The sequence below is a fragment of the Cajanus cajan genome, chromosome 5, assembly GCF_000230855.2.
Source record: "Cajanus cajan strain Asha chromosome 5, NIPB_CcT2T_4, whole genome shotgun sequence".
NCBI classification, from domain to species: domain Eukaryota; kingdom Viridiplantae; phylum Streptophyta; class Magnoliopsida; order Fabales; family Fabaceae; genus Cajanus; species Cajanus cajan.
This window is the reverse complement of record NC_138521.1, coordinates 23,076,202-23,100,701: the sequence shown is the minus strand read 5'-3', so window position 1 is coordinate 23,100,701 and position 24,500 is coordinate 23,076,202. Positions and strand designations below refer to the sequence as shown.

Here is a 24,500-nt window from a genome sequence, read left to right as displayed (position 1 = left end):
TCAATAGTCTATAAAAGGACACATATATTGTAATGACAAGTTCTTCTAATTTATTTTGATATATATTACAAAATATCATATTATTTTAGTAATTTCTAATTTATTTTGATAAGTTTGTTGATAAAATTTATCATTTTTTTTTGTTTTGGTAAAAATAGCTACTTTTATTTTTTAAACCTTATATACCTTAATTGGTTTAGTTTCTCATGCCTTTTATTTTATTGTAGTCTCTTATTTTGAAATGTCTAATTAATTGTTTCTTATTAAAATTTTCTGACTCCGTTAATAAAATTATTGACTTATTTTAATACTTTACTTACCATAATGATGATATTTGTTTTCTACATATCAACAAATCATTGATCCAAAAACAAGTACTATAAATGATTGAGCGTGATCATATGGAAGCACGGTGGTCAAAGGTGTGAGAGCATGGTGGTACAATAGTCATGTGCTAGTTATGGCGACTGTATGGTTAGGATAAATTTTCTGGAATACAGTATTTAGTTTGGCAGAAGAGGTTGTTGGGTTCTTAACCATTTATTTTGGCATTACTCGTATGAAAATGTACAATGTGGTGGTTGATTGATTGTGGTCCTACACGAGTTTTGGCAACTTAGAAACTCATAATGGTTGGATTGGAAAGGAAGCAAAGTCAAAGGTGTGGAGGATGAGTTGTTGAGAGCTTTGGAAATCATGTTGATTGGAGTAGGATTATTTATCGGAGAAAACTTTGGTTCATTACTTTGAGTGTGGGTAATGCTTTTGTTTAATGAGAGTTACAGTTTTTAATATATATATATATATATATATATATATATATATTATCAAAATAAAATTTTAATTTTATTAGGAAATAACATCAGTCATAAAAATATTGTACTTAATTTTTCTCCTTATTTATAACTCTTTAAAAACTTGAGCACAACCTTACTTTTTAATTTTGTACTCAAGTATACTTAATTATAAATAAAAAAAAAGCTGTACTTAATTTTTCTCCTTATTTAATGATCTTAGCAAAATATCTTCTGTATAATCCCCTTTTACAGAGTGTTTAGATTTGGTGGTTTAGGAAGGAGAGAAACAAAAGAGTAAAATTAGATTTGGAGTAACTTTGAATAGTTAATTGTTGTTAAAAGACAAATACAAAATAAGTTTTTGCTAAATTTTGCTGGCCTACGCTTTTAAGAAATCGTGTGTGCTTTGGTGATGCTTGAAAATTTTCTTCCTAAAGTAAAAAGCCCTTTAGCACCATTTGTTTCCATAGGTTTCTATTTTTCTGTGATTTATTGATGCTAGAGAAGAATGTTCTAGCCCTTAATGTGTTCTTGTTGTACGCCCCCAAATAGCTTTCTCTATAATATGATATGCTCGATTCTTTTGTGATCTTTTAGGACTTGGAGGAAACAGCTGAAGGGTGGCAGGCATTGGTGATATATATATATATATATATATATATATATATTATTTCTTTAGAGAAATATATTAAATAATAGTTGTTGGGCATGACAAGGGTCTTGTTTAAGTATTCCATTGGTGCTGTTACTTCTTGACAAGCTCTAACAAAAGAAATATTTGTAATGAATTTTGGAATCATCTTTTATGGGAAATAGAATAAAGGAAAGTTTAAATGTGCATTATCTATTATAATATTTTAAAAAAAAATAGTATATCCAATCGTGGATATGTGCCTAAACAGAATTGGAGACTCATACTTAATCAGAAATTGAATTCTAGTTTTTAATTAAAAAACATAAATACCAAACCAACTAACAACATTTGGTCGATTATCTATTATATAATGTTACAAATTCAATACTATCATTAAATTTCTTATTCTAAACTTTTCAAACTAGTAGAAACCTTATGATAACAATATAAATAACTATTGTTAAGTTGTACGATGCATAAGATAATTATATATTTTATATATTATAAAATTCATATTTTTAATCATAAGTTAAATTATAAATTTATATTAAATAATTTATATTATAATACAAAATTACATTACCTATTTATAAGTGTTTTAAAAAATATTAAATTAAAATTTGAAAATAAAGATAAAATGATATATTAAAAGTTAACCAGCTAAGAAAAATCTCTATAAATATTACTGTTGAAAACAAAGTTTTTTTGAAAGGCTATTGAAAAACTAACTCCTAAAATCACTCATTTAAAAGTTATTTTAATTTATATATAAGAAAAAGCATTTGTAAACTATTTTAAAGAAAGAAATAATAAGACTGATATTTTAAGGGATTAAAAATAACTATCTTTACTCGTTTTGAAATTTATAAAAGAAAAGGTGATACTAATACTATTTAAACTTAAAAAATAACTAACTTTTTTACAACTTAAAAAAAAAAGTGATATCCACAAGATTGTTCAATTGTTTTCCTATCACGAGAACGAATGTAAATTTGACAGGTACAGGTAAAACTGATCTCGAGCACAGTGATTTTCTATACACGCAACAGCACAAACACACATACAGTTGAAAGAACAAAAATGGCTCCAAAGTCAAATAGTAAATATTTGGAAGTTTAAGCAGGATTGTTAACATTACTTGCAAAACTAAGTTCTAAACAGAAGTGCTCATGTAGCCTACATTTTCTATTCTGGGGTACTGTCTGGTAAATATTACAAACAAATAATGACATGTAAAATCATAAGGGCAATTACAATTGAGGGTTAATGATATAAATTAGTATAACAAGGAAAAAAAACATTATATCCTATTCTCAATTAAGAGACCGGGCCATTGATAAGAAAATTCCAGCTGCAGATTCGTCTTAATTAAGAGTCTATCAAATTTTGCCGTTACCATCAAACACTACACTGAGAAACTGAAATGTGTTGCTGCTTTATTCAAGGTTAGCAACTGCTTCTGGCCCACACACCCGTTCCAACTCTTCCTGTTTAAAGCAATCATGTTCAAATCATAAAATTTGAGGTTGTGACATGTCAACCTATAAATTGCACTGCACAAAAAATAAAGGGCCAATGCTTGTGAAGGAAGAATTGTAAGAGAAATCTACCTTGATAGAATTATTTTCAGATGTAAGCTTCTCGCATTCTTCAGAAAGTCTCTGAAGCTCTTCTCTGAGAGTTCGATTCTCACTTCCCAGCGTCTCCACTCTCTTTTGTAACTCTTCACACTCAGCCTGGTTGGTACAAGAAATGCAAAACACACCATTTTTGGTATTTTGTAAACTGTATAATGATAGTACCAATATACATAATCAAATAATATATCTAGCCTCTATATATGGTGCAATCAAGGATCTAATTATAGTGCAGTTAAGGATACTTCTAACTGGCTTTAGAGCATATTTGCATACAAGCTAAAAAAGCACAGTTTCTCTACTGAAAAAAAAAATTCTTTATTTTCAGTAGAAAAACTTTCAAAAGCTCTTTTAAACTTGTATTTAAATAGACTCTTATTCTCTACTTAAGAAGGGAGCATGAAGTATATATAAGGTTGTTACCTGCTTGCGTAATCTTGACCTCCTGGCTGACTCTCTATTCGACTGTTTCCTCTTCTGTCTCTTCAGCTCACGTTCATCCTACCAAAATCAAGAGGAGTCGTTATGTATAGTTCAAAGGAGAGGGAAGGGAGAATAAATAACTAATTTACTATTATAACCTTACAGTAGTTGGTAGACTAATAAAATCAATATACTCTACTCAAGGACTCAAACTAAGGATAATTTAGTCAATGGAGTCTATTAACTTCAAGCATCTTTCCCTTCCTCCAAAACCCAATATTGGAGGGGAAGCAAAAAAATAAGAGGGGAGGGATTTAAGCCCCTAGTTTCCCTCTAGGCCATTCCCCTCCATCGGGGGCTTGGTCTGATAAAGATAGCTAATATAAAATGTAAAGAAAGAAATATGATAACGAATTTCCATATGCAGAAACAAGTATCAAGAAAAGCATTTTTTTCAAATATGTTGGTATAATAAGCATAAGGATATAAAATGTTGACCACAAAAAGCAATCGTGCTTAGAACAATTTCTAAGAAAAATGACTGTGGGACTCGTACTTGTATCCATTGTTCACCAATAGCAACTCCTGGGGCACCGGATTGACTATGTCTCATTTTTGCAGCTTCGGCACCACCAGAAGATGCATTCCACAAGTCCATTCCAATATTAAGATTAGTTGCAGGCATTGAGACAGCAGGCTTTCCAGGCACAGAAGATTGAGAAATGGCACCAGCAGAATTGTTCTGTGCATTGGCTCCTGAAAAGTTGATGGAAAGGTAACACATCTCAGCAACTGAGAAGAAAAAGGAAAAGAAAATCATGGATGGAGGTGATGCATACCATCAACAAGCATCAGCTCAAAGCTTCCCTTCTTATTTGTAGCTGATTCCTATGAAGAAGTCATCAAACAAACCAAAAATAGTTTAGAAAAAATCGATATGCTTTTAATTAAACCAATCCAATTCACACTTTTGCTGTGAGCATCAAAATAAAAAAAGAAAGATAATTGTAAAAGAAAAATGGGGCTCATATAGGTTTCAGCAAGTTAATTATTTAAAAAAGCAAGTGAAAGCACATTTGGTAATTGCAATCTGTTATGCACCTGTTGGTTAGTATTCTCTTCACTAGCATTTGACGAACCCTCTGAACCACTTTCGCCACTGTTTAATAATATTTTTTAATAGAAAATCATGTTAAAGTTGCAAATTGAAGAGAAATAAAAATAAAGATCTAAAATTAACCAGTTGTTTGCCAAACCTTTGTGACATGCCATCATTGCCTGAACCGGAGCCTGCCTTTCCACTCTCTCCTGCCTTGGAACCTGTATTTGCAGAAGTTCCTTTCAATTTTTTGGATGAGTCCCGCTCTTTTCCATCAGTCCCCTTCCCTTCAATTACTGTACTTTGCTGGACAGCACTTGGAGTCTAGCATAATGATTAGCAAAAAAGAACAAAATCAGGAAAGATTATGAATTAAAAAGCCCAACTATGATAAAGGTAGTGAACATAGTTGCCAATAAGCAGATGAGAATATCATCCTTTTTCTGCTCAGTCATAGAGGCATAGCAGGGATTAGAGAGTGAGCAGGTGGTTTACCACTGCCATGCTAGGATGAGCATAGATACTCCCAGGAGGATATAAAGCTGGATATGGGACTGGAGTCCCATATGGTGGCATCAAAGGATGCTGGAAAAATTAACAAAATTGTAAATGAGAAGATTCTCTTCCATAAAGTATAATGGCATATATCCCAAATGATTTACTACATTTACCTGGCTTCCCCATAAATAGGGATGAGGAGTTGGGGAAGCAACAGTTGAGGCAAAAAAGGGAGGTGGAGTGGCTCCAGGAGCATAATAGGCCTAAATAAAAAGCACATGCATTAGTTATCAACAGGAGCTTCAACAGAAATGAAAGTCTGATGAAACCCATGTAACATATATTCCACTACCTGCACGGAGCCTGACCAATCAGGATAAGCAGGTACTGTTGGTGTCTCCTGCTAATGTGAACAGAGAAGATAAGCTGACAACGGACAAGCAAAAGAAAAAAGTGCAGGAAGATAGTAGGGAAAAAACCTGAGTTGATGAAGATGATTTAGAAGGTTTAGGTGTGCTCTCTTCCCCAGCCCCCATATAAATTTGTTTAGAATCACTTCTCTATCAGAGCCACAAAACAAAAATACCTATGATCGACTGCTGATATCTGCAGATATCATAGGATCAAATTGAATAGATGCCCATGTCAGAAAACACACTGAATACAAATATAAATTATAATATCACTTGGACTAGATAGCAGCAAATATCAAATCTAATGCAAAATTATAATGTAAATAAGTTAAAAATATTCTTGAGTCTTTCATTCACCAAAAAAATAAGTAATTAATTACTTGTTTAACAATGCAAGAAATTTACATCATCAAGGAGGGGGACTAGACTACCCTTCAATTGATGAAAAATGGATTTTTTTTAAATCTCCCTGTACTTATTTACCAGCTCTCTCCTCTAGTCAAAACCAAAGCAGCCATTTTTATGTTGGAAAATTGGTTCTCATAACCTGAATAACTTACACAATGATAACTTGGATGGATTCAACTATCAACTACCACAAAATTAGTACAATGAACAAATATAAAAAGGCAAAACCTTATTAACATTTTTATTTGGTACTAACAAAAGGTGTATTTGGGGAGGGGGGCAGTAAACTAAAGTGAGGAAGAGTAGCATAGGGGCCAGGGATTCAATCTCAGGATCAAGCAATCTTCAAAAATACTTGAGCAGTCAAGCCACTTGAGTTATGGCTCGAGTACATACTACATAATGATCTTTTAACTACATACTGTATAATGGAAGCATTATTTCAAAATTCAAGAAACAGGGTTCCATATTTTTGAATATAATAAAAAGATTTTACAATATTCCATTTCCCTGTAGTATTAAATCCTTAATGCATAACCATAGATTAACTAATGGACAAGAGATAATGGACTCACATCCTTGTATGCAATACATTTGACTATCTCCATTTCAGTTCAACAGAAAGAAAGCACGAAAGAGACAAGACAAGATAAACATGTTCAAATTTTAGTCTGAGTTAGATATGACAATTTGAACGACACATCCAGATGCCCACAATTAATTACCTTGAATGGAGCAGAAAGAAGTAGAGAAAAGGATAACAGTATTTTGCTGCTGTGCATATAAATAAATGCATGTTTGTCTATTCATAAGTGCAATTTCAATTATGTGAATCTAGAAGCATAGTTATCAATGTCATACAGCAACACAGTGGCAAACTCTGAAAATGCCAAGGGTGGGATGACCATTATTTTTAATGTTATAACAAATTATAAATACTATATACTACACATATAATTTACTCAACAAACAAAACAAAACAAAACACCTAAAATTATAGAAATTCACAATAAATAATAAGTCACAGTTTACACCCACAATCACCATCAATCTAGGAGCTACAAGATCATAGTAATGAAGTCAAATCATGAAAGGTAGTGGTGAAATTAACAGAAAAAGAAAATAATTAATAAGATAAAAATTAGCAAAATGTAAAATGGGAAATCTAAAGGAATAACAAAGAACATCACACATGAAAAGAACAGTCTTATAAAGTGTGAAGAAACAGATGACATAGCAGAGGGAACTCTTGGAATATTCCCCAAAAAAACCCAAACAATGGTATTCTATGGGTAAAAATGGAGTTTTGAAGCCTATATCAAGCGAAAAGCTGTAATTTTTGGCCACTATTGTGGCCGCAATACTCCATTATTTGAAACTTATAGTAGTCCAGGCCACTCTGTTCAGCCACTATATGGTATTGTATTATTGACTACTCTTTTTATAATTATAATATACTGTTATTATTTATCAAGTGACAATTGTGTTTTAGGTCATTGAATGAGGTTTGGTCAAATCTAATATAAGCAATTGTAATTCTTGACTATAACTATGTTAGATGGCACAAATGTAATGATTAAAATGAGTGCGTTATTATACTATATTATCACCTATCTACCTTGACATCATCGTGATGCTCTTATCTTTTCTGGACCAACCTATTATTCTTTGCAAAGCAGAGGTAAAATGGAAGCAGTACGGTTCAAGATAAAAAAAAAAAAAAAAAATATATATTATATAAACACCTATGAAGCACGGATACTTCAATTTGCTTCACGTATCCGTATCCGATACGATACTCTTGGATACTTCACCAATACGTGTCAATGAAGTATCCTAGCCTTTAAAAATATTATAAAAATTTTATTCAATTTTGATACTTTCAGATACTTCACCGATACTTATTAGTGATACGTATCAATAAAGTGTTCAAATTTTTGAAAATTTATGAAATACCCATTACAGCTAAATAAGATATATAAACATGTTTAATATAAAAACTAAAACTATTGGTCCTTGATGAACACGTATCTTACAAGTATCGTATCCTATATATTTTTAAATAATCGTATCGCCGATACGCGTATCGTATCGGTGCATCATAGATAAACACAAACACGCACACACATATGTGTGTTGTGAGTGAAAATATGAGAATGTCCTTCTCAGCTATAGAATTTATTTATCTTTTAAAAGTCCTGTTGTTTGATCTTCACTAAACCTAATCAAACAAAGGCAAAAATTTCCCCTTTAAGCCGAGGCTCTTATCCATGAGATGGTGCTATATTTTTACACTACACGATAATTCCCTTCCACCTTTAGATCTGCAAACCAAATCAAACCTTTTAACCCAATATATCCAAGATAAGTCTTTGTGAAATTGGAGTTATCCCTGGCATGGTTGAATTTTGCAGAAGCATAAGCACAACAAGCAAGTCCCCTTCAATAACCCTGTTTTTGTTTTAGAGAATGCCACAAGACACACACCCTTCGCAAGTAAATTACAAACAAAAAAACAATTCAGATTCCGTCGAAATATTTTATCATTCACCAATTTTTGTTTGTTTGTTGAGCAGCTAGCTCGTAAGAACTAAAGAATAAACTAATCAAAGAATAGAAACAAAACCAAACAGAGAAGAAGCAGAAAGAGCAAGAAATCACGTCGCAGAAAATTGAAATTCTGTGAGGTCACACGGTGAAGCAACCCCAAATAACAAGATAAGAAAAAGAGCATTGCGCATGGGGAAAAAAGCCAAAATAATCCCAGAAAAAGAAGAATACTAATTAAGCAAAGCAAAAGGTCAAAGATGGATCTTAGAGAAATTGGTATTTAGTAATTCAGAGATGAAGAAAAGGATAGAGAGAAGAGAGAGAGAGAGAGAGAGAGAGAGAGAGAGAGAGAGAGAGAGAGAGAGAGAACCTGACCTATTTTCATGGGTTTGGGTGAGGTGGAAATCCAAGTGGGATGGGACAAAGCGGTTTTCAAATTTGAAGTCAAAAATTCGACAGTAGGCTTTGGTGTGATGTGGTTGTAATTGTGTTTCTGGTGTGGGTTTGAGGTGGTGTGTACTAAGGTAGAAGGGTAACAGCAAATGTTTGTTATTTTGGACGACTGTGTTGTGTTGTGTTGTGTTGGAAACTGGAAAGAGAAAAGGGTGTGTGTGTGGGTTCTACCAGCGTGGACGCTAGTTGGAATGTGAAAGTTGGTTGAGGAAAAGGAGAGAAAGACGAGAGAGAGGGATTAGGGAAGGTTGTGAGAAAGAGAGTGAGTGAGTTGGATTGGGTTTAGGGCTTCGGGCGTGACACGTGCGAAGAAGAGGGTTACAGCTGTGGCCTGTCCGCGTCTCACTGGATTAGGTTTGAGACATTGCAAGTTTCGCGATGACTCATCTGACAACTATGTGCTTTTCTGGATAACCTTATTTAATATTTATTTATATTTCATAAAGCTTAATTACCAATTGTTATTCTATTTCATATATATTATTTACCATTTCAATTCTCCGTCTGCTGGGATGCCGCATCCCCTCTCTGTCCGGTTCCTTCCCTCCACTTCTTACTTTTTTTTTTTTAATAATATTCTTACACTATTTCAAATTTAACAACTAATAATATATATATATATATATTCGTGGAAGGTAATATAATATCTTAAATTTTCTAAAATTATTAAAAAATGTTTTACTTTATTAAATGATTTTTATAAATATATTAGAGAATTTTAAATAATTATGACTATTTTTTATTAATTAAAGAAAATTTTGTTAAATTATTTGTTATATTAATTATAAGAGATAAATATATATTTTATTTGTTTGATTGTATTTTGATTATATATTTGTTAGATTAGTATTTACAAGGGAAGAGGTAGTTAACTCCAAGTTGCCCTTTTAACTTAAAGAGTTAAGTATGTGTTAAGAGATTATGAAAGGATGTGAGTTTTTAAAAATGAGAGTTTTACAAATGAGAGTCACTTTGTACCATTCTTAGTTTCTCTCTCCAACTCAAGAATTAGGAGATCAAGAAGTCATTGGAAATCATCTCAAAATTTCACATCTCGAAAGTAAGGGAAAGTGAGTAGTCTCGCTCTAAAATGTGGGATATTTGTTGGGGGAGAGATTGTCCCTCAATCTCTTACTTGTTCATGTATGATTTGAGGAGAAATTTCGGTTATGAGTTGTATGTTATGAATTTGTATTTTGTATTATTCTTATGTATGTTATATGTGAGGTTTGAACTATATATATAACTAATTTTGTATAATTTAAATTGTTTGGGAAATTTGTGAGTGCATATAGTTCTTATAAAAAATTTCTTGATTTATAAAACAAAGTGAAGATCAATGTTAATTACATGAATAAGTGAAATTGATGTTAGACTTAAATAATTGATGGTATAATAAAGTAATATCAGACTTTAATCATGATTTTTACTTATTGGTTTTCATTTTTGTTGTTTTGGTTTCCTAATGTGCAATTTTCGCACATCTTACTAGTTTCTTATTAACTGGTGTTGTGACGGGTGTATATTTATGGTGTTGGGTGTGATAATTCATAATGTTCCTTACTCTTTTGATGTTCGGTGCCAAATGGACCTTGTCGGAGCCATTTGACATTGTTTCTATGTAAGTCTCATGTCAGGCACAGGTTTTGTAGATAGGTTTTTGACCTCTCTACGTTGGGCATGAAAATGCCTTTCCGAGCATGATAATGTTAGAATTAGGTTTTGTGATATTTACAAGAATTGTAATATTATATGTTAGATTTCCAATGTCATTAAAATCAATAAAAAGGAGATATAGAACTCAAATTATAATTTAGTGAGTAGAGGTTATACTGTTAGATTTAGGTTGAAATATTGTAGTTTTGTCATTTTTAAAAATAGTATATGCAAAATCAACTATTGAGGTTAATATAGAAGTTGTAGATAATTATCTTAACTTTATAACAAATTTAAGATCAACTTGATAGCATGTATGTAACTCTAGATATCATGTTTGGACCACATGAGGCCATAGAAGATTAATTTATAGAAATACAATTTGTGAGTGGTGATGTTGTATGGATTTACCCTTTAAGTGTTTGATCTTATTAGTGACTTGAGATACCTATATCAATGTTTAGGAAAGTGAAATCATGGAAGAGATGACATTTTCTCCTAGGCTACTCTATGAGTGCTTTCAAGTAAGGTTGAAATGTTTTATTGGTGTCACATGCATATAGACTAGTGAAGTTCTTGTGTATAATATTGATGTGAATCATGACCTTCAATGTGTTAAGTGAAGTTGAGTTGTGATTGTTATATTATGAAGAATGTGTTGTATACCTTCTTTATATCACTTGTTTTTATAAGTGCATGCTACCTTGTTGTGTGTGGATACCCAACGTACCATATCTTACATAAGTAGCTAGTGTGAGATGTTTCTCATTCTCTTTTTGTTTGTCTTGTGTTCTTAATATGTTTTGCAAGTGAGAATCACCCTAAGGATGATGTTGGAAATGCGACTTAGGCCTTAGATCTATCGAGCTTTAATAGGATGTGATATCAAGACAATAGCTAGGACTTCATATTTTTTTGTTGGTTTATTTCATATTAGGATTTATGTTAATTCTTGTATCAATTGTAATGACTTGTTAGTCATCTATTTAATATCTATGATTTGTTGCATTTTACTATGTGATACCACTATCTAAGGGTATTTGTGAACCTTGTTTATTCAATAAAATTTAATTTTGAACTTTTTTTTCCTATCTTTTTTATATTATATGATTGTGCAAGGATGTGAGATAAAGAGTGTCACACTTAAATTTTTTTAGCTAAATATTATTTTAACATAGATAAGAATCAATTTTGAGGGTACTAGGTCAACCCTCCCATGTTCCAGAGCAAGTCTTGCAACTATTGGGTCAATAAACTTGGTTACCAATTTCTACTATCTAATTGTTAAGTAAAATATATTGAATAAATTTAGGTATTGTGTCATACCTAATGTTGGTGTTATTCTCTAATTAAAATTAAAATTTTATTTTGATAATATATGCTTATATTTAATGTAGGCTTCATTAATATGTACTTATATATATTATTAAGGTAAAATTTTAATTTTAATCGGAGAATAACACCAATAGTATCTTTGGTGTTATACATAAGTTTTGTCAAATATATATTTTTGGCTGAATTTTATTCTTTTGTCACTTTTTCTTAATAAGTTTAATTTAATCTTTTAATATTATTTTTAATTTACTCACTTAATTTTTAAAAATATAATTGTTAATTGTGACTCAAAATCTTTTGTATCATTTTCATGCTCTATAAAGTATTTCATTTGTATGATCTTATGGGTTCACTCTGTCTCCATTTGTCGATGAGTTCATTTTGATGGGTTCAGACTATCCAATTTTATAAGACTTACTCTTAGAGTCTTAGATATATATATATATACACACACACATATATTATTTTGGAATCCTTTCTAAATGCGTGATACAGAGAGAGAAAAATGTAAGAGCAAAGTGATAAGTTTAAGCACAAAGAGTTGGGAAGAAGAACAAGAGTTGCCCTTTTATAAAGACTTGATCTTGCTTTCAGATAGTAGAATTTTCTCTCTCATGGATATAGGTCAAATTGATTGAACCACGTAAATATGTTGTGTTCTCTTCTAGCAATCTTTTTTTCATTTGCTATTACTTTTTTACTTGCATTTATGTTTTTACATTCTTGTTAGATTTTCTCGCTTCTATGATTTTGGTTTTTTTCTTGCATAGAATTTATTTTTATTTGTTTTCTTTCTTATTTCAGAATCATTGGTTGATATATATATATATATATATATATATATATATATATATATATATATATATATCTTTCATCTAATGGTTTTACTTCTCCTAAACTCATGATAATTCATATAATTTTTTTTTATCATGTGTACAAGAAAGAAATATTATTATTTAGTCTAAATTAGATGAAAAAGACAACAATGTATCATTTTAAAAATTAAGAAAATAAATTAATTTTTAATAATAAAAAGACTAAATTAAACTATTTAAATAAAAAAAGGTAGGGTAGCCTATATCTTTTCTTTTATTAAAAAATAACTAATTAACTTATCGTAACTACTAAAAATAGTTAACTTTAATTAATATTAATTAATAATATGATAAATATAATTTTATTCTAAAAATATTTTTTAAATTAAATTATTTAATTAGGGTAATGATTAATTATACTACTTATAACTTAAAACAATGTTTTATTAATAAATATGAGAAATTATTGAATGAGTGTCTCGTTAATAGATTTTACCGTAATTAATGTAATAGGAAAAAAAAATTATATATATGAAAACAAATCTATATTTCTTATAATTAAGAAAAGAATACACTTTGATTTGTGTGAATAATTTTAAATGAAAATAAATATCATATTTGGTACTTTTACAATAATTAATTAATTAATTTACAAAGATAAATAAAATATTCAAATTTGTTAATTTAAATTAATAATATAATACTTCGTATCAATAACACAATTATAAGAAAATTAATAATATTATAATTTTATGGCTTAAATATGCTTTTAGTCCTTTAAATTTAGGATAAATTTATTTTTGGTCCCTCAAATTTAAAATTATTGTTTTTAGTCCCAATAATTTTAAAAATCTTATCTTAGTCCTTTTATTCAAATTTTGTTAAAATATTTATCAAATATTATTGTATAAAATCTACCTATTGATGTCCTTGTTAGTGAAAACATCATATTAAATCCAATTGATATTACATAACCATTTTAATTTGTCACTTTTAGATATGTTATTAGTGATCTAAAGGATTAAAATAAGATTTTGAAAGTTACAGGGACTAAAAATAACAGTTTTAAATTTGAGAGACCAAAAACAAATTTGTCATAAATTTGAGGGACTAAAAATATATTTAAACCTAATTTTATTTTAAAAACACATAGAATTAAGTGATTTAAGTGGTAGTTATATTTAATAATATTACTTATAAATTAAAGAATATTTTTTCACCAATAAGTGTGTTTATATCGTCGGTAAGATAATAAATATATCCAATTGCATGAAGATCAAGTGAGTATCTTTTTCATAAACTTCACACAAAAAATTGAAAGTATAAAAGAAATAAATAATTAATATATTTAAAAATAATTCTAGATAAAAAAAATATATTCATTTATTTATTATAAAAAGAACTAGAGGTAGTTATAAATAAAAGATTTAATTACCTTTTTGTTCCTATAATTTCATAAATTTTATCTTCTATCCTCTGTTGTTATAGGGATTAAAATGTAAAATTTATAAAATTATAAGGACTAAAATGAAATAAAAATAGTATATTGGGAGGTGAATAACCACCTTGTGTGCGCTCACAATTTCGACAAAGAGTAATCACTGATTCAGGCAATAGATGCTTTGTACTAATACCATAATTATCCAAAAAAGAGAGTAATTCAACCTAAATAAAATATAAATTATAAAACAAAAATATTTATTTATAAGAAAGGATTAAGTATGTTTTTAGTTCATCAACTTTTGTCAATATTTACTTTTAAGTCATTGAACAAGTTTTACTTGGATTTAGATCCTAAGATTTTTCTCTATGAATAAAAAACTTTTAATGCTAAAGAACAAAATGTTAATAAAATAAAAATTTATAGCATTTAAAAGTAAAAATTGAAAAAACAATTTAGGAAATAAAATTAAAAAAAAATTGTTCATGGATTAAACAAAAATCGATAAAAGTTTAAAACTAAAAATATATTTAATCCTTATAGAAAATTATAATATTAGTGACAAAATTAAATTAACTTATAAAAGTATTTAACTAAAAAAACAAAATAAGTAATTAACAAAAAATCATATTATAATATTTTTAAAATATTTTAGTATGTATTAATTAAAAATTAAGAAATATAAAACTTTCACATAAATAATTAATCTAAAAATATTAATGTGATTTAAAATGATAGCATTTTAAATAATTAATTTTACTTTTTGTAAAAAAGTTAAAATAAAATTTCAATTTTAGAATTTGTTTAAATTACTCAAACTCTTTAGTACTAATTGAAATATAATGACTTATTATTTTTGACAATTTGAATATAAGTATTCTTTTTCACTAGTTGAGTGTTTTCCCAAAATTATTATTTAAGGTGTTTGGTATTTAGGAAGTTTTTTCATGTATAAGAATGATAAAATTTTGATAATCATGATTCATAGGAATCATGGAATTTTGTGTGATTGGTTATAAATGTCTATGAAAATGTTTATAAGTGTTGTAGATACCCAATTTTGTCTTGTGTACTCAAACTAATGACAAAGGTTTACTAGAACAAGACAAACAACCCTTGAGGGGCCCAACACGTTGGGCAGCAGTTTTGTTATGATAATATCTCTCGTTACAAAACTAATTTTGATGATCCGATCATTGAAATTAAAGATCAATGCATTGAGAAGATATCATAAAAATTCTAGCATGATCCAACTGTTAACGATTTTCTAGAAGCCTCGCACTGCAGTTAGAAAAAGCAGCATGTACGGTCCCTAAGGGCCCAATAGAGCACCTAAACGAGTCAACATGGCTCCGGAAGGTCCAGAAAACTAAAAAAACATTGATCCAGGGTGCGGAATGGCCATTCCAAAATTGGAACGGGTCGTTCTGAATGTTGGAACGGCCCGTTCCGAAACTGGAATGACCCGTTCCCATTTTCAAAAAATTTTGCATTGGGCAGCGTTTTTGTTTTGATAATATCTCTCGTTGAAGACCTAATTTTCACGATCCGAATGCTGAAGTTAAAGATAAATGTATTAAGAAGATATCATCAAAGTTTTAGCATGATCCAACGGTTAATGATTTCTCTAGAGGCCTCACATTGTAGCTGAAAAATATGAGTCTTATACCAAACAACGTTTTTGTTATGATAATATCTCTCACTACATACCTAATTTCAACGATCCAACCGTTGAAATTAAAGATCAATATATTGTGAGGATACCATAAAAGAACCAGCATGATCCAATGGTTAACGAGTTCTCTAGAGGTCCTGCATGGTGCTTAGAAAAAGATTATATTTTTATAAAATTTAGTTCCATATCAGATAGCTCTCTTATGCTTCTGTCTCCTAGTTGGCTATATAAGAAACCCTTTGGCCAAGGAATTAAGGAAGGAAAAGATGCATAACTTCCACCCTCTTTATAAATCTCTAAGTGATAGTGAGGGTTTTGTAGAGCGAAAGGTTGCTAAAAAGCGCCCCGTACGCATTTGGAAAAATTCCCTCCGCTAGAACGAAAACCCACAAAGGGCGTTCTAGGCAATAATTAGGTTAAAAAAGAAAGTGGCTAAAGAAAAAGTAATGTTTGTTCAAGTTGAAAATCAAAAGGCAGCCCGAATATTCTTCTTATGAAGTAAGACTCCATGAAAGTTCTACTCCAAGTTCTATTATTTCTTCTACCTATAACTACTTCCTAGGAATTGCTTAAGATATGGGTCGACAATACCTTCATAGCGGAAGAAGTCGAAGGACCTCCCCCTACACGAGATCTTTTGAAGCTCCGACATCCATGCAAGTGGAGGACTAACTCTAGTAGTTAGACCACCTAGGCCTCTCTAAGGGGCACCTTCCTTCTACTTCTTTGTGTATGAATCATGAACTCGGGGCATGCTCAAGCCCTCGAGCTACATTAAAAGGGCACATGTAAATCAAAATATTATTTTAATGCCATACTTTTTATCTATCTCATTTCTTTTTCTCTTTTACTCTAAGACTTATTAAATAACCCGCAATAAGCAAAACATGTCTAGAATAAGGACATCATTAGGTTGATAGCCTTACAATAACATTTGAAAGCATAACTTAAACACAACCGAAGTTAATAAAACAAAGAAGGAGTCCGATATCTCAAATGAACGCTGTAAAAATATAAGCCCGGCAGGAAACCCACTAAAGGGGGCTGCGCAAAAATTAGGGCAAGGTCCGTTAGGGGACCACAAGCAAAAAGGGTAACCTAGGCAAAAGTAAATATCAAAAGAAAAATATTTGCTAAGGAACACATCTCAAGTGACCTAGGCAAAAGTTAGGACGTTAAAGCAGCAACCTGAGTTAAAAATGGAAAGGCAACTTAGCGGGGATTATTCACTCAAAGCACGACCTCGAGTCATCACTTGATTTCTAGAAAAAGAAAAGGCTAAGTACAACAACAACTTCCCTACAACAGATACGCCTTGTTTATTAACCTAAACACTAGCCTACCTCGGCTAGCCATTCTTCTATAAACCATTTCTAAAAACATCCCTTCTAACGAAAATTTTGAAAAAAAATATATGTATATATCCCCTTCCTTTCTTTCCTCTTGACCTATATGGCATTAAGGTAATGTTGAGAGATACACGGAGTATGCATAGTGAACACTCATAGGGAAAAGTTGGAGGTGTCTTAGAATAGAGTCTAGGTACACCTAATCTAAGGGCTAACATATTCTATCTAGTACAGGCGAGAGGCCCAAACTGTATAAACCTTAGGTTCAAGAAGCAATACCTGGAATGAATTCGACACGGCTAAAGGCTAACAACCCACGCCAATAATTAATATGCATAGATTAATTTCTTAAAAGTAAAATCAACCTGCATTTAAGCATTAGTATAGAGGCATCATTACATAGCATGCATATGGCACAAGTGTGCACAAAAGGGTATAAGTTCACTCTTAATAAAATAAAAATAAAAATAAAAGGTAAAAAATATAAAAAGAAAAATCCTGCATATATAAGCATTCAACATTTTTGCATCTCAACGAGAAAAGCCAAAAATGGGAAACACAAGCTCCATTGACATCATCTGAACAAGAGGCAAAAACAACATAAATAGGGGCATTAGAAACATCAACCATAGACATCACTCAAGACGGGACAGGATCCCAGGTCAGGATCCTTCTCAAATCAAAGACAAAACACCCCACCACAAACTCCTCAATCAAAGAAAATACAAGATCCTAAGCCACGATCCTCCTTGAACAAAGAATCCTTCTTGCCCGACAACTCAAGGGCACAATTCATCAAACACAAAACACTCTGCCAACAAACTCTTCAATTGAAGAAAAGTCAGAATCATCAGCCACAATCCTTTAGAAAACCCCTCCGTCCACCGATGCAAGGGCATTTCTAACAAAAGACATGCAAGCAATCAGGTTCAAGCATTGACCCCCAGCCTGGAGAGGCTTCAATGAATACTCACCACAACATCTCACAAGAAAGATGACCCATCTCCGATCAGCATAGGGGCATTGCCTACAAGCGATCCTCGTCTTCATGAGACATCCTCACCAAAGAAAAGAGGCAATCAGATCTTAGTCAACACACCGTTGTAGGCCTAGAGAGGCCACACAGAAATACTCAACATCAAGCTCGAAAAAGGTTACTGGACCCTTAAAACCAGTACAAGCTCGAAAAAGGTTGTTGGACCCTCAAAACCAATACAAGCTTGGAAAAGGTTGTTGGACCCTCAAAACCAATACAAGCTCGAAAAAGGTTGTTGGACCCTCAAAACCAATACAAGCTTGAAAAAGGTAGCTGGACCCTCAAAACTAGTACAAGCTCGAAAAAGGTTGTTGGACCCTCTAAACCAGTACAAGCTCGAAAAAGGTTCACTAGATCCTCAAAACTAGTACACAACTTGGAATAGGTCAACTGAAGCCTCAATATCAATCCAACCTAGAGAGGCCGAGCTTAGAACATACTTCCTCTTCAGCGAGCTAAGAATAAGGATCACACTATCACAAAATAAGCAGAAGTGGCATGGGATATCTACATCAAGCCAGAACCCTAGATGGTACAGTTTACCATCCTTGTCATCCAACAGAGCATGCAACCCAACACTCAGTTATTCCAAAGGGCGAGGACACAGGTAAACACCATCTACCCGTGGGAAATGATGTGAAGGCACCTACACTGTTGAAGTGAAAGGGAAGATTCAGACGTAGAAACAAAATAAGCGACATGGAACATTCACACGGAGCCCGAAACCTAGATGGTACATTTTACCATCCTTGACACTCAATGGAGCATGCAACTTAACACTCAGTTGCTCCAAAAGGCAAGGATACAGGTAAACACCATCTATCAGAGGGAAACAATGTCGAGGCATCTATTTTCAAAGCGAGAGTGAAGACTTAGATCTTCACCTCACCAGTAACAAAAGGAGCAATTAGAGCAAATGGCATGGAGCATCTACTCAAAGATAGAAGATCAAGTGTACAATTTGCCATCTTTATTCCCCAACAGAGCATGCAACCCAAAACTCAGCTATTCCAAAGAGCAAGGATACGGGAAAACCCATCTATCTGAAGGAAGCAATGTGGAAGCACCTGGGGAAAGAAACAAAGACAAGACCCATACAAAATGTCTACGTCTTTACTTGCTTTTGAGAAAGAAACATTTAGCCACCCAAAAGACAAGTAAAAAGGGGCAACTGTAGATACCCAATTTCGTCCGAGATACCCAAACCAAGGAAAAAGGTTTACTAGAGCGAGACAAGCAACCTTTAAGGGGCCCAACGCGTTGGGTAGCAGTTTTGTTATGATAATATCTCTCGTTACAGAACTAATTTTGACGATCCGACCGTTGAAATTAAAGATCAATTTATTGAGAAGATATCGTCAAAATTCTAGCATGATCCAATTGTTAATGATTTTTCTAGAAGCCTCGCACTACAGCTGGAAAAAGCAGCACGTGTGACCCCTAAGGACCCAATATATCACCTAAACGGGTCAACATGGCTTCGGAAGGCCTAGAAAACTAAAAAAAACTGATTCGAGGTGTGGAACAGCCATTCCCAAATTAGAACGGGCCATTTCAAATGTTGGAACGACCCATTTCAAAACCGGAACGCCCCGTTCCCCTTTTCATAAAATTTTTGCGTTTGGCAGAGTTTTGTGCTGATAATATCTCTCGCTAAAGACCTAATTTTCATGATCCGACCGTGTAAGTTAAATATAAATATATTAAGAAGATATCATCAAATTTTTAACATGATCCAACGGTTAATGATTTCTCTAGAGCCTCGTATTGCAGCTAGAAAATATGAGTCTTATACTAGACAACATTTTTGTTATGATAGTATCTCTCACTACAAACCTAATTTCAACGATCGAACCATTGAAATTGAAGATCTATATATTGTGAGAATACCATAAAAAAACCATCATGATCCAACGATTAACGAGTTCTCTAGAGGTCCTACATGGTGCCTAGAAAAATATTAGTTTTATAAAATTTAGTCCCACATCGAATAACTCTATTATGCTTCTGTCTCCTTGTTGGCTATATAAGAAACCCTTTGGCCGGGGGATTAAGGAAGAAAAAGTTGCATAGCTTCCCCCTCTCTATAAATCTCTAAGTGATAGTGAGGATTTTGTAGAGCGAAGGGCTGCCAAAATGCATCCCGCACGCATTTGGGAAAATTTCCTTATAAAAGACTTGCTTCAAAGGTTCTAAATTCTTCTCTCTTATTTATTTTATTTATTATTTTGTTTATTATTTTATTTATTTATTTTTATAATTCTTATATGCCAATAAATAATCATGTAGATAATAGGTAATTTCGTTATTTAAATAATATTAAATAAAAGGGGATAAGATATTTAAAATACTATTTATTATTATGCTAATTTCACCATAGGGTACCGATTTAGGACGTTATAAGGGTGTCTAATACCTTCCCTACATGTAACCGACCCCAAATCTAATTTTGGCTATAAAGACCTTTATTTTAATTTCAAAATATTTTCTTTTTCTAATGTTTTGAGTAAAATATTGGTAGTGACTCCATGAACTCATTTTTTAAAACCATTATTTGAGGATTAGTTTGGCGTCTGGACATTCCTTAATTAATAAGATTTTTCAAAAAGTTAGTCCAAGCCATTGGTCGTAAGATCGGCATTTTTTGGGTTACGACAAGTGTTACCTTCAGATCAAAGATTTTTACTACATTACATAAGCAAATAAATGTAAAATGATATTTTTTTATTAAATTAAAAATTTATTTTTACCTTGAAAAATTTATCTTTCCACCTCTTCTATGAGAAATATTTTGTGAAAAATCTATGCAAAAACCATTCTCGAGAAACAATGTTTTCTAAGAATGTTATTTATTAAATAAATAAACCAAACACATAAAACTAACATTTTCAACATCAAATTTTTAAGAAAGTAAAAACTTTTTATGTACTAAACATTTTCTAAGTGTTTTATCATATTGTTGTATATAAGCCAATGATATTTTTACAATTTTTTTATACCACTTCTATACTCCTGTTATGATATGAAAAAATAGATAAATTAATTTGAGTTCTTCTTCTTCTTTTTATAATAAATTAAAATGGGGTGTATATGGATAGTATAAGAAATTAAGGATGTAACACTATGCATTTATATTAACTATGGCTGATGTTATTAATTGTTATGTTATATTGAATTGTTGTTTATTGTTGAGAAACATTTTAATTAAGAAATTTTCTATGAGTTTTTAGTTATTTAGAAGTGTCTTTGAGTAGAGATCAAATTGGACTTGTAAAGGAAAGATATATAAGGTTTCTTTTAAGATTTGAACTTCATAAGTTCAATTCTCAAAAAACTTAGAGAGGGTCTAGAGATAGGAACTTTGGAACCATAAGTAATTTTTCTTCCTTCTAATTCCATAGTGATCTCTGATCCATTCCCTAGAGCTAAATGAAGTGCAATTGTGGTGATTTAAGCTTTAAGTTGAGAATTGGAGTGTGGTGTGGGGCTTCCTAGAGTTAGCTTTGGAGCTTGGTCTTGTTCTTCCTTTTTTTTTTTTTTTTTTTTTAAATTCTTCTAGATAGTGAGGTAAGGGAAGTTAGAATCTGATTTTGGTTGATTGATAGAGTTGCATTTTTTTTACTTGAATCATTGTTGTGTTGATGATTATGAGTCAAAATTCTTATGTGGTGGGTTTTTAAGAGTTTTAAGCATGTTGGGGAGACTTTGGGTGAATGGTGAACAATTGTTAGTTGCATGTTGTGTTTTTGGTTGGAAATGAGATGGATAGGTTGTATGGGAGTGATTTTTATCATTGCGTGTTGGATTTCCCTGAGTCTTAGGTATGGAAAGCCAAAATCAAGGTTCTATCAGGTGCAAAATTATCATCGCGTCGAGCACAACTTCAAGGCACTAAACATGACATAGGTTAGAGGCTTTCTATCTTATTGATGTCAGATGTGGGATTGGTAACGTTGGACGCGTGTTAAAGGAAAGCTCTTTGACTTGGTCACGTTGGGCATAGATTGAATGAAGTTAAGCATGCATGCCTTTAGGGCTCTTTGACTTGGTGATGCCAAGCCCTAGTTAAGCAACTCCAAACTTGATCAAGATAAGAGCTCTCTACCTAAAAGATGTCGAATGCTAGTTTAGTGACATTGGACGTGAGGTAGATGGAGGTTCTTTGACTAAAATAGGGTCAAATGTGGGTTTAGCCACATTATGCATGATTGTCATAGGGGTTCTTTACCTCTTTCACGTCGAACGTAGGTTGAGTGGTGTCGGGCAACCCTAAAAGCTTTTTGCCTCAATAACGTTGGGCGTGAGGAGAATGGTGTTAGGAGAGGTTGTCGTATGAAATTATGTTGTTGGTTGATAAAATGGTGAACATATAGATGCATATCTCATAGGTTGTAGGTTGATATATGTTACTAGTTCTTTATATATTGATTTGGGATAATGCATATTTGTTGGAGAGAAAGATACACACTTGAAAGGGGGGTTAAATAGTGTATATCAAAAACTCGTATTTTTACAGTGAGGCAGTCAAAAACGTAAACAAATGAAGTACTAGAAGGTAATCAGACGAAGTGGTAAAATAGATGAAATGACATAAGTGTTTTTATACTGGTTCATCTCCAACCCAGAGACTGACATAGTGATTTGGCATTCCCTTTTTGAAAGCTTTCATTTTCTTCGAGAAACCTTCCTTATTCAATCTGTTAAAGAATAAAGTATTAATGCTTTCTCAAGGGATAGTTTGACAATATAAGGAGAAATAAATATGGCATTTGAAATGCTTTCTTTTGAAAAACTTTTGGTTTCTTGTTTGTTGTTTTAGACAAAGACATTTTATGAAACTCTAATCTATTTAGAAAAGTGTTTGTTATCATAAAAACTTATAACACTTCAAGGGATTCTAGATGATATTCTAGGCTTCCTTTTGATCTTGCAATACTAATGATTATATTTTTGCAATGTTTAGGCGATGGTTCTAAGAATGTTTAAGGAATTAAGGCATGATGTGTTGATTGACTTAGAACTAAAGGAAAGGGTATTTTAAAAAATTGAATATCCCATTGTGAAGATATTGTTGTGATACTCTACAAGGCTAGTTGTTGAAAACCCCCCTTAAGTAGTCGACTCTTGAAATGGATAGTTGAGTCTTCTCTAGGACCTCAGTTGATGTGGTATGTGGGCAAGGTTGAGATATAGTGTCTATAAGTGACCACGGTATAAGGTCCATGTCAAGCTATATTTATTATAAAGTGACCACTGTTGATCCGTATGGGGGTCAGGTAGAGTAATACATGTATAAAGTGACCCAACCAAGTAAGGTATAAGGTTGAGGGCTAAAATCCCTAACTAAGAACTAGAAAGGACGTAGTATTTGGAGGGTAGTTAACAAGCTAATCCCATAGAAGACTTAGTTATGCATGCTAACACTATGGTAGGCTCACCCTGAGCTCTTCTACCTTGATAAGAATATTAGACTTTCCTAGGTTAAGTGACGAAATCTGAGAAACTATGTTTTTGTGGATTTTATCCAAATTTGGCTGTTGATTTAGCAAGTGTAAAAATATTGTGTTATTGGTTTAGTAGGGTTAGGTCACTTAGACTACTCACTTTTGTTGTAAGAGATCTCTTAGTTGAATGTGTGATGACGCATGTAGTAGAGTTTTTTTATGCATATGATGTGTTGATTGTGGTGTTATTCATATGTTATGTGATTTTGTTGTTGAATGACATAGTTGTGAAGTAAATTGAAATTGTTGTGAGATGATAAAGTTGTTTACCTTTTAAGCGATTGTTGAAGTGTTATTGGTTGTAGACCCCTAAAATTGTCCGGGTCGGAAATAAGACTCGAAGATTCTCGAAGACCGAAGGAAAGTCAGCCGAAAGGACTCCTGGAAGACCCTGGAAGACCCTAGGATGATTCTTCATAGGTTTAGAAGTCTTAGAGTAGCTTAAAATAAGGATGTGGGAGGATTGGAGCTCAATACGGCCTCCTAGAAGTTCAGTACGGCCGTACTGAACAATTTGAACTACAATACGGCCGTACTGAAACCAATACGGCCGTACTGAAGTTTTTGAACTTCAGTACGGCCGTACTGAATTCAATACGGCCGTACTGTAGTTCAAAACTTCAGTACGGGCCGTATTGATGTCAGAGGCCGTACTACGCCTCACTCCTATATATAGGACGTCATTTGAACGTCATTCCACACATTTGGACACTTTTTCCATACTTTTGGACCCTCTTGCTGAGTATTCTGGGGTTTTTGAGCAGTGTTCTGCCCTAG

The 24,500-nt window shown here is 32.1% G+C and overlaps 1 protein-coding gene across 4 annotated transcripts; it reads right to left on the bottom strand.

The window, feature by feature from the left end:
- Positions 1–2,512: 2,512 nt before the first annotated feature.
- LOC109787877 (G-box-binding factor 1) lies at positions 2,513–9,163 on the bottom strand. Of its 4 annotated transcripts, none has more exons than XM_020346465.3 (12): positions 8,835–9,163; positions 5,568–5,694; positions 5,441–5,491; positions 5,262–5,351; positions 5,086–5,175; positions 4,748–4,914; positions 4,593–4,650; positions 4,331–4,379; positions 4,048–4,247; positions 3,492–3,569; positions 3,042–3,167; positions 2,513–2,918 (listed from the first exon to the last, which is right to left on the bottom strand). In XM_020346465.3, exons 2-12 carry the CDS (start codon positions 5,622–5,624, stop codon positions 2,868–2,870), a joined length of 1,017 nt encoding a protein of 338 aa, XP_020202054.1. In that variant the 5' UTR covers positions 5,625–5,694; positions 8,835–9,163; the 3' UTR covers positions 2,513–2,867. The 4 variants fall into 4 exon arrangements, with proteins under 4 accessions (XP_020202054.1, XP_020202056.1, XP_029124963.1 ...); XM_020346467.3 differs by having other exon boundaries at positions 5,441–5,488; positions 8,835–9,162; XM_029269130.2 differs by lacking the exon at positions 8,835–9,163 and adding an exon at positions 7,528–8,785.
- Between the last annotated feature and the right edge of the window lie 15,337 nt (positions 9,164–24,500).